The sequence below is a fragment of the Sinocyclocheilus rhinocerous genome, unplaced genomic scaffold, assembly GCF_001515625.1.
Source record: "Sinocyclocheilus rhinocerous isolate Xijiao unplaced genomic scaffold, SAMN03320098_v1.1 scaffold2117, whole genome shotgun sequence".
Taxonomy (NCBI): domain Eukaryota; kingdom Metazoa; phylum Chordata; class Actinopteri; order Cypriniformes; family Cyprinidae; genus Sinocyclocheilus; species Sinocyclocheilus rhinocerous.
In genome coordinates, this window is record NW_015626361.1 from 232,171 (window position 1) to 242,820 (window position 10,650).

General features: G+C 41.3%; 1 protein-coding gene across 1 annotated transcript in view; it reads right to left on the bottom strand.

Annotated features, from left to right (window-relative positions):
* The window catches only part of LOC107711937 (protein quaking-A-like), a 100,676-nt gene that overhangs the window by 7,964 nt on the left and 82,062 nt on the right, over nucleotides 1-10,650 (bottom strand). Inside the window, exon 4 of the mRNA XM_016517035.1 lies at nucleotides 10,462-10,605. Within this exon, the coding sequence (XP_016372521.1) occupies nucleotides 10,462-10,605 (144 nt within the window). The remainder of the gene's footprint in view (nucleotides 1-10,461; nucleotides 10,606-10,650) is intronic.

Below are 10,650 nucleotides of genomic sequence, written 5' to 3' on the forward strand. Positions count from 1 at the left end.
TGGATAGCTGGCCAATCACAGCATACCTCGCTTTTTCAGACCGATGAGTTTTGTAAAAATCGACGCGTTTCAAAAAGGCGGGGCATAGAGAAACAATAATGTACAGTATGTGGAAAATAATGTGTTTTTTTTTTACTTTAAACCACAAACATTTCATTACACCAAATACACAAAATAATGTTCTTTTTAGCAGCATCATATGACCCCTTTAATTAAACAGGAACATTTTCTCAGACCACACGAGCTACTTGAAAATGTTCTGCCTATGGACTCAACTAACTATGGCATAAGATAGGAGAGATAAAACGCTCTACATGCAACCAAATTTAGGCATTGTCTACAACTGCAAACATATGTCCTAATATAATCCTGTTTCACCCTCCAAAACAATGCAAGAAGATGAAAGGAATCCATTCCTGGTTCTCTCCACGAGATTGGTTTCGAGAGGATTCTCTAGATGCCAGGACTGATCCTAGAGGTCCCTGTCCCCGTCTGACTCTGAATGAGCGGATAATTAGCCCAGACACCATGTAACAGGGGTGGGAGTGCAGAGGCTAGGCTAGTGCACAAACACTGGTGTTTCAGTCTGCAGCTATTCTCCCCAAAGTAAAAGGATTAGTGGCCTGTTCAAAGGAAATGCAGTTGGACTGATGTCCGCAGGGGGTCTTTTATGGGAACCAGAAGAGATTACAGCCAACTGTTTTCAGAAGAGTCAGGGGCTGCACTAACCTCTAGAGGTGGGCTGCAAACTAAGAGGTTTATGTTATTTATCCAGATAGCTTGTTACAGGAAGTAGAGCTTGGGGATGGACTCTTTAACTTTTCAAAGACGATAGTTGACTTTGTGCCTCTTTCCGGAACAAGTTATGTTTATAACCAATACCCATTCAGAGTCTCGAGTTGTCATTTCAGCATCCAACTCAATAAGAGTAAGATGCGTCACACAGAGACTGTTGGTTGCTGAAATCTCATCCTTTCTGTCAAAGTTCTGTCACACACTCTGTGATAGACTATGACTGAAAGATAGTGAAGAAAAAAGGTTTAGTAAGACGGCATTGTTAGGTTGATTAGGGATGCATCAATATCAAAATTAAATTTGAATTCTGACAACACTAATTATAATTGATAATTATTTTCACATTATTGCTGGTAACCGATAAATGGCTGATGATAAAATTCTATACTCTCTTTCCTTCGGCTGCTCCCGTTAGGGGTCACCACACTGGAATTAGCCACACTGCCATTTGGTACAGGTTTCATGTCAGATACCCTTCCTGATGCAACACAGCACTAAGAGCAATATAATTCTATAATATTTATTCTAAATAAAATTCAAACAAAAAAATAAAACAATAGTGAATTTAGGCATCAAAACAGTATAATGTACAGTATGCAAATATATACATTCACTTTGAGATTTGTTAAAAATTACAGTTAACATTTTATTACAGTTTAGTAAATATGGTACAGATATATTGTGCATCCATCTTTCAGATCATCAATATGACAATGAGTCTTCTTAACATTACAGATTTACTTTCCTCCGCTTTCTCTGGCAGAAGCATTCCAAGATTTCCAATAAGGGGTGTAGGATTGGGGGGTGTAGGAAATTAAAGCAGCTCTGTCTCTTCTCATAAAAAGAGTTCGGCGGCAGCTACAGTCAGATAGGGAAACTGCTGTGGAAAATTTTTTTGCATTACCATTCACAAAGGGTTGCACAAAAAATCCTTTAAATCATCAGCATCAGCATTTCTGCCTTCACTCTGTATGTTTTCTCTTGGGCCTAATGTTGATATTTTGAGGGGGAAAAATGTAAAGCAACTTGCTCAACAAAATCGTTGTCACACTTTTAAGGACAATCATTTGACTGTACAAGTTCCAGAACTTCAAGCTCTTGAGCCTCATCTGAAGTGAGCAGATTAAACAGAAACCCGCAGAGAGAGCGAGAAGGTCTGAAGGGAGGTGGCATGCCTGAACTGAGCTCTACCCAACAGAAGGGCACCTACCCTGGGTCAAGGCCACCTGTTCTTCCCCTGCAGTAGCGCTGCTACAGCTAATTTGGGCTGGCATAAGTGTAGGCTAAAAGATGATGTCACACTAGCTTAAAAAGCTTGTTTGGTTTGTTGCAAATAGTCAGATCATTTCTTTTGAATCTACATTACCCGCTTAACTAGAAGTGGGAGAACGTTGAAAACGGTAGCACCACTTCAATCCCAGCTAAATGCTGCAGTTGCACACTGCTATGCAGCTCAGTGTACTCTGAAATGTGTAGTTAGCCGATAACTGGGAGGCCCTCAGGGTCACTGTTGGAGCACTTTACAGGGCCATAGCAGTCTGTGAAGAGTGGGCAATTGAAATCCCAGAGAGAACAACAACTTAACGAGACCGCATGTTCGCTAGCCGAGATAAGTGGCATTAACCCAAAAGCACAAAACGATGCCTGTCTTTGTAAATTATGCATCAGTATCATAAAAAGACATTCTAATAGAACAGTCAAAAAAAAACAGAGCAGTTAAAACGCTCCCTATAGCATCAGTTTATCATTTCCACTTCAGAAAGGCGATTAACATTAGCGGGGCTATTTTTCAACCACAAAACAGCTTAACAGCAGACGAGAGCATCTAAAATAATGTGATGTGAAATGTGATTTTTAGACAGTAAATAAATGCTGGTCTTCTTTCTATAAAACTACTGTCTCATTTGTAGTGACACTTGTTATGCCAGGAAAATCACTTTAAAGCTGAAAATGAAAAGACAAATCCCATTGCACTGTGTGAAGTGGTTCACTTCGCACATCGCCGCTTGAATTTGTGCCTTTAAAATGGCAGGTGCTCAGGTGAAAATAGGCACACAGTAAATTCCCAGTCTATTCTGGGTCTGCTCTTTACATTCTGTTCAGTGAGTCGACGAACTGCCAGTCCAATGGAGCGTTTGAAGCTGCTGCCAGCAAAGGCCGGATTAGCATACAGACCACAAGAGAAGCCTTTTCCTGTTGCGGTTCTGGTGGTCAGTAAGCCTGGGGTGCAAACCATGGCTCCAGTCAAGAAGACCACAGAAAGTAAAAGAGGACAGCTGCTTTAGGGAAGATGACAGAGAGGGAGAGTACACTATAAAGCCGAACATAGCACAGAAGGATAACAGTCTCCACCTCTTGGGCCTCTAGTACTAAAACTGCCAGAACTGCCAGGACCACCTACCATATCGACACCATCAGATGGTGAAAAACAAAAACAAGTTTGCCAATGCTTCAAGAAAAAAATCTCTCTGGAATGTTCCCCATAGCCATATTTTCAGAATTACTCTGGAATGCTACTGGCCAATATATATTAAATCTTGACAATACAGATAAATTAAAATTTCTAATATCGGCCAATAAATTATATGTTAAGAAAATATAGGGATTTCTTAAGTTAACTAACCTTCTAAACAACTTTTCTGCATATGCAGATTACAACATAATGCTTTCAGTATGTCCCCTGACCCTTTGTTCTGTTTGTACCAACACTTACATGACGAGCAGCAATGAGCGCTGATGTCTCTCCAGCTATCTGCGAGAAACATCAGCAAGGCAGGTCTTTTCCAAGCTCACGGCTGAGGATGTTCCCATTACCCATGATCCTATGCTCTAGACCAGTGTTTCCCAACCGGGGTGCCGTCTATCGAGAGCTGGGGTGCCGTGTAAAAAAATCCTTTTTTAATATTTTTAAATTGCTAAAATGTTCAAAAAAGCAGCTATTATATAATATCCATTTCTGATGTCGCCAATAATTAGATATGCACTGAAATTCCGGCTGCCGAAAATTAGTTCACCGCTCAGGTTTCACTTTCACGTGGTGTGACGCTCTGCGTATTATCCCGCTCTATGCATGTGCGCTCCGCTCAGATAGCCCTACTGTTAGACCTACCTGAAAAACTAAAAAGCAATTTATTTAATTTGAAGGCCTGTCGTTATTTTTTATTTGTGCTATCATTATTAATTTCTTTATTTGTTCTTATTTTATTATTAACTGCTTAGCCTCCTTGTCATTTTTTATTCAATTCAAAGTTTTAAATCAAGCTATCTCGTGCTACTGCACCAAAATTACCCCACTGTAAAATAAAAAAAAACACTTGAGTGAGCAAAAATTTGTGAGATAGCTAGTTATAATGGTAATTAAATAATGTTTACATATGAATAAAAGCCTACATTAAAATCTGTCATATAAATTGGTCTTTTCATTAGAAATTAGCCTACTGATTGCCACCATTGATGGACAATTTTTTTTTTATAATATTAAAAATATCTGTATGACAGTATATTCTGCAGTTCTTCCCTGCTGTACCGAATATCTATACTTTTCAAAGTATCATATCGAAGTTAGAAATTCAAATATTGTGACAAAATTAATTTTGTAGGGTGCCACAAATTTGTTAACATTTCCAAAGGGTGCCGCGACTAAAGAAAGGTTGGGAAACACTGCTCTAGACCCTGCAGCTGGGGCTTGAGTCTGATTGGATGCGACACATGTTCTGAAAACAGGGACACAAGAGCACTCTCGGACGGGTTGCACTGACCTGCAGGGCGACTTGCATGCATTTCAGGAGGCTCTCATCACAGGTGGTTGCATTCACTGCGATTTTTTTTCTGTCTTTTGTCCTCCAAGGTCTCCAATGATCTTAGCCAATGAAACTCAAGCCGCATTGAAGTAGTCCAGTACAATACAGTCAAATTCCAGACACTCCAAGGATAAATGCAGCTGCATGCTTTAAGAGATAGTTCATTTACATGTCATTCCAAACCCATGTGTGTAGGGACACAAAAAATATTTTGAAGAATGTTATAACTGTTTTGCCCATACAATAAACCAAAACAACACTGGACCCCAATGATATTTTTCAAAATATCTTCTTTTGTGTTCCACAGAATAAATACAGTCATACAGTTTTGGAAGAACATGTAAATGGGGGCAGAATTTTCTTTTTTGGGTAAACTATCCTATAAATTAAGAGGTGCTCAATAAAAGAGCAAAAAAAAAAAAAAGATAATGAATTCATTTTTAACAAAGAATGATTAGTAATTGGATAGGCATTCTCACTACACATGCAGAGACAACAGTAAGCAGCCAGATGGCATTTTGTTCTGGTTTGTCACATGAGCCTGATAGGAGGTGATAGTGATTATGCATGTTCAAGAAAAGGTGTTTATTGATCACGATGAGTTGGCCGCCCAGAACAGTCCTAGTTTCAGGCAGCATTCCACAAGACACACGGTCTGCGAGCTGACGGCGAGAATTTGGCTGACGAGGACGTTACGCCCCACAGACCACGAAGCCTGTCGTATATTATACACCATCTGTCTCGGTCTCGTCTTTCCTCTGAGCCTAAGAGTGAGTGAGAGGTCTATAACCAGGTGTACTGTGTGAAATTAACTGTGTTCCTGAATTGGGAAAAGATTACAAACGCAAAGCACCTATGACAACTCAGAGAGGCTTGAAACCTCTCCAGATTGGGGACTCATTGTGCTCGGCAGAGGCGCTGAATGTGATGGTTACTGGAGTACACGGGATAAAAGATGTGCCAAGAAAGACCGTGTGAAAGAGTGGGTGTGTATGTGTCTGAGAAAGGAAGAGACAAGAGAAGGGAACAGGGCTTCAGGCTACAGTGCAAACACTGCTAACCCAGTCACTTTGTTACAGGCAAGGACGAAGCCCATTCATGGAGAGATGCTGGAAGCATTGTGTGAGCGAAGCTCTCCATTTCTCTTCTTCTCTTTCACCTCCCTACTCCCTTCTTTTGTGGTCTTTTAAGATATTGGAAGCATCATGGAGGACACGGGGAGCAGCAAGTTGGTTCTCTAGTCGATTTCTGCCTACAAGCACAAGCAGAGTTGAAACGAAATGCTGGAAAATGGAAAGCAATAAGAAAGGAAGGAATAAAGGAAAGGGCCAGACTGCTGGGCTACAGCTACTATACGCACCCACGTAAAGCTCCAAAGTCACTGAGCTCTGGAGGCAAAACTGTTACTACAGATATGCCACAATCTAGTAGGAAGTGCTTCCCTGACAAAAACCTAACACAAAGAGAGACTGAAATGCTACATGTTCCTTATAGCCAGGGGCATCCACAAAAGAAACTATCAGCAGTACCATATTGAATTTAAAAAAGGTCTTCATCCACCGTTCATTTCAAACCTTTGCTAGCTTCTGTCGACGGCCGACCCAGTGCGCTGACACTAAAATAACCCAGAAAAATATTTTGACACGCCACTTTAATTAGCTGAGATAAAGGGAATGGACACATAGTGGCCTAGATTCTTAATGAGATGTCATAGGTGTGAGCTTCTATTTCCCATCATTCCTTAGTGCACTGATGCCAACCGGGATCAGACATGCTGAAGTACGGTACTGTGGAAATATCGTACCATTCGCAGCAAGGGGGTATTTAGGGTGAATATCTAACATTTTCCCAGAAGGCCTTTCACTGGGTCTCTGAGAATGTTGTGACTGCAGGATTAACACTGACCTCACATTCCAACACAGCTATTGTCAATCATTAGAAATGACTTTCTGCTGTCTATTAGACGGATTCTCTCTCTCGCTCTCAAACACACACCTTGAGGGGAAATGAGGAATGTCACCTTGTAGCACAGCATCTCTCTCGGCAGTTTTGACACACAGCATCTTCCTAACATCTAAATCCACAACACCCATCACGGGCGTCAGCTCTCCTGGGTTTAGCACCCCTAATGAGAAAACCAATTTGTCAGGTTTTTAACACATTTGAGAGGCTAATTACTTCGTAGGAAGGGATCGTACTGTTTTATTCTCTCTGATCATCTCTAAATGGGCTGGTGCATAAACCAGTAAATTGAATTAACAGGGATCTGATATGTAGACGTGTCCACAGACTACAACGCATCTGTTCGCAGCGTCGGAGCTTGTCACTGAATCTGCTGGAGATTAGAGCTGCCTCGTAAGCACAGTTGCTATAATCCGTGCAGCTTTCTCGGTCTTCAAAAACCGGGCCACATTGTGGAGAAACTGGGAAAGTAAGCAAATTTAATCTGCAATTCAGAGACAAATGATTACAGGACAAATTGGAATATATGGAATGGGTGACGATGCCTAATCTTGTTGGTTACAAATGCATTAAAAAGTACACACATGGCTTGATCTACTCATACAATCAGCACACACTAAAATGGAAATTAGCAAATGCAATTTCAGCAATAAGATCACTTATTTGTTTTTAATCAATACCATTCTCAATCACTGATGGATTTAGCAAAAACAATCTGCATGTTCTAACAGTAAGTAAATTTTTTTTAGCACTTCATAACGCAGACTTAAGACACATTTAATACATAGCCATAACAGGGATGTGCGTTCTATATTAAAATATACTGTAAATGATCTTAAGGAAACTGAATAATTAGAACAGACATGTTTGTTAGGGGGTTCACATAAGACGTCTTGTGTTCAGAAATAGCTGGACAGAGCACAACGGAATGGAACCATTTTAAACTTGACAATATTAAACTCAGTGCTCATGGAGCAAGATACTATAAAAACACACATACACACAAAATGTGATTTTAAAGACATAACTGATCCGAGAGGGTTTTACCTTACAAGCTACAATTAGTGTTTTATCAGCTTCCATAATCTACACCTGCATTTGTCTCCACCTTCCTCTATGTCTGTTTAGCAGTAGGGTACTAGCGTCACAGCTTACAGAGAGCGATTTGTTCCACACTTCTTGAAACAATCAATTTTAACTGTCATTTCAGAAAGATTCATCAGCCCTCCTATGACTTCTGCTCCAACTGAGTGAAACGCTTGACTTCTAAAGTTACTGATCTTTTGCTGAGCTGTAAATGTATAAAACCAGATAAAACTGAATTTGACAGTGGGCCATGGTGTGAAGCTCTAAACCTGAATTTTATGCCAAGTCAAATTCAAAAAGATATGGATTTGTAGATATGTGTGGCTCTGTGTGTTTTATAGGTCACAGTTAATACGTCAGCACTTGTGTGTCAGCACTTTAATGAACAAAGTCAGGGTGTCCCTCCTGCGAAGTGGTACACAGAGGACAGGGGTATGAGAAAGAAACTGTTTGACCAGTATCTGGTATCCCTTTTCCACAAAAATGATGCTAGTGCTCATGCTGGGACAGTTTTACACCTAGATGTGCAAGTATATTTAAAAAACCCAAAGATAATCTTTATTCCATCACAAGCTGTTTTGATGTAACAATCATAATTATTTAAATATGCAGTGAATAACAGAAATCAATTTACACACATAATATTCATATTGTAATTAAGGATGCACTGATATAAAATTTCTGACCAATAACCAATAAATGACAGATAATATTACAAAACACTTAAATAACAAAATAAAATAACCAAAATAAAATAAGCACTAAATTATCAGATATTAATAAATTTAAAAATCCGCATGATAGCAGAAATGATGTGTGTGATGCCAAGGGTACGTGAAAAGACGAATGAGACTGGAGTGGAAGAACTGTGGGAAGCAATCCGCATGCAAAAGTGAGGCTCGATTCTTATCTTTTTCCTTCCATTACGTTCCTGCCTTAATCCTCTCACTCGCTACTACCTTCATTACCAGCCCACCTTCAACTCAAATCTCTCTCTCGGTGTCTCTCCCTTGTGTCTCGATGGGAGTTGAAAAGTTCACAGGGCCTTTGAGCTGAATCTCTCAATCACCCCCTTCTAACCCTGGCCTCTGAGGCAGTGTGTGTGCGTGTACCCGCCGTTCATGCACTCTCCCTGAGTCTGATGATCATTCAAATGCTGTGTGTGGAACTGATTCCTTGAGCAAGGCTGAAAATTTCAATTTGGTCTCTGCAAGCGGGAACCGTTCGGCTGTGGCAACTCTTCAGGGCCCGAGCCAGGATTACAGATTCTTGCGGTAATGTGCTAGCTGCCTCTCAAGGTAGGTAAAAATCAATATCGCAGATGTTTATAAAACAGAGAGCCTCTTTCGGAGAGCTCTACTGCCCCCCCCCCTTTTCTATGCCCTAACCAATCAAATCCTTTCCACAATGACAAAATGAAGAGAGTAGAGGGGAAACAGACTGTGACCTCGTGTTTTATGATGTATTTAATAAGACAATTTCATGCCTCTAAATGAGCCCAAGATATCCTTCATTAAAGAGATGGACGGTTTGTCATTTAATCCAGTTTAGCTTGGCATGATAAAGGGCATTACAGTCAATCTGCCACACACAGAACCAGCTGGAAAACCATGTTTAAGAGGAGCTTTATCTGTACAGCAAAACTTGGATGGATCGATCAGCCAAAAATAAAAATTGTCATCATTTACTCACCCCTGTGCCATGATCACATGCACGTTACTGCAGCAAGTCAGTAAAAGCGTCAAAAACTTGCAGCAGGAAGTGTCACCTCAAAATCACTCTAATATTTATGCGAACTGATTCAAACTTGTCAAGACGTGGGAAAGATTTCAGTTTTGTATAAAAGACCAAAAGTGTTGTGTAACTATTAACGAAACAAATGAGTAGAGCAAACACAGGCCTCCTGAGAGCCTGAGCATGGTTTGTGTGTGTGTTTATGGCAAAGGAGGATAAACACGGTGAGGGTGACTTTGATCTCAGGGGTGCATAAGGTCGGAGCGAAAATTTGGAGAGAGCATGTAGCCATTTACTCATCTCCCACCCACACACTCTGTTCAGAATGACTCACACACACTCAGTCGGCTGTGTATGTTTGTTTTCTTTGACTAGCGTGTGTGTGTGTGTGTGTGTGTGTGTGTACTTGTGTATGTGTGTGGAGGGTTTAAGGCCTCCTCTCTCAAACAGAACAAAAGAGATACACAGAAAAAATCCCCAAACAAGAGGCGAAATGTGGGGGTTCTGGCCTAGAGAGAGATGGAAAAAACCCTGCACAAAGAAACAGGAGAAAGCGAGCGCCTGAGAGCAGTCGGAGAATGCCAAGGACTCAGTGTCCCGCTCTGAAATGAAGCGAGAGGCACATGGCTGGGCTGAACGGCTGCTTCTGGCCAGGTTTCAGCGGGTCGAAGCCTTTCCACCATGTCGCCTGATAGGGAACAGGCTCTTGCAGCTGTCCAGCCATTCTGTTCACTGCAGGCAAAACAGCCTGAAGCCAGAGACCCCGACTTAAGCGCCCCCATCCCCTGCGGCAATCGACGGAGGAGCAGAGAATAGAAAGGTTGAATGGAGCGGAAATATGTGGGAAGCAGGTGAAGCCAGGGGTCAGGGGTGGGATTAAAATCCGGCCCATATGCACAAAGATGTCACACCTAGAACAGGAAGCAGCATAAAGGATTTTGCTAAATCCAACACTGTTGCGTTACAAAGCACAAGCCTCGGGCAGGTCTTCAGAGAAGATCTCAGGGGTCAAAACATTTGTAACAAATCACTTTCCACTAGCACAAGTACGTTCGGTATGTTTAAACGCATGTTTGCAACTTACTGCAGGCACCAGTAGCTTCTTGACCTCTTCGACAGCTCTTCTCATCTTGACCTCAGCACGTGTCTGTGTGTCCTCCACTGTGATCAGCACATGCAGGTCTTCATTTAGGTGCTCCCAGTTTGGCTTCCCTCTGTTCTGCTCCTCCTGAGAAATGGAGGGGGGGAAAGAGAGAGAGAGAGAGAGAGCGAG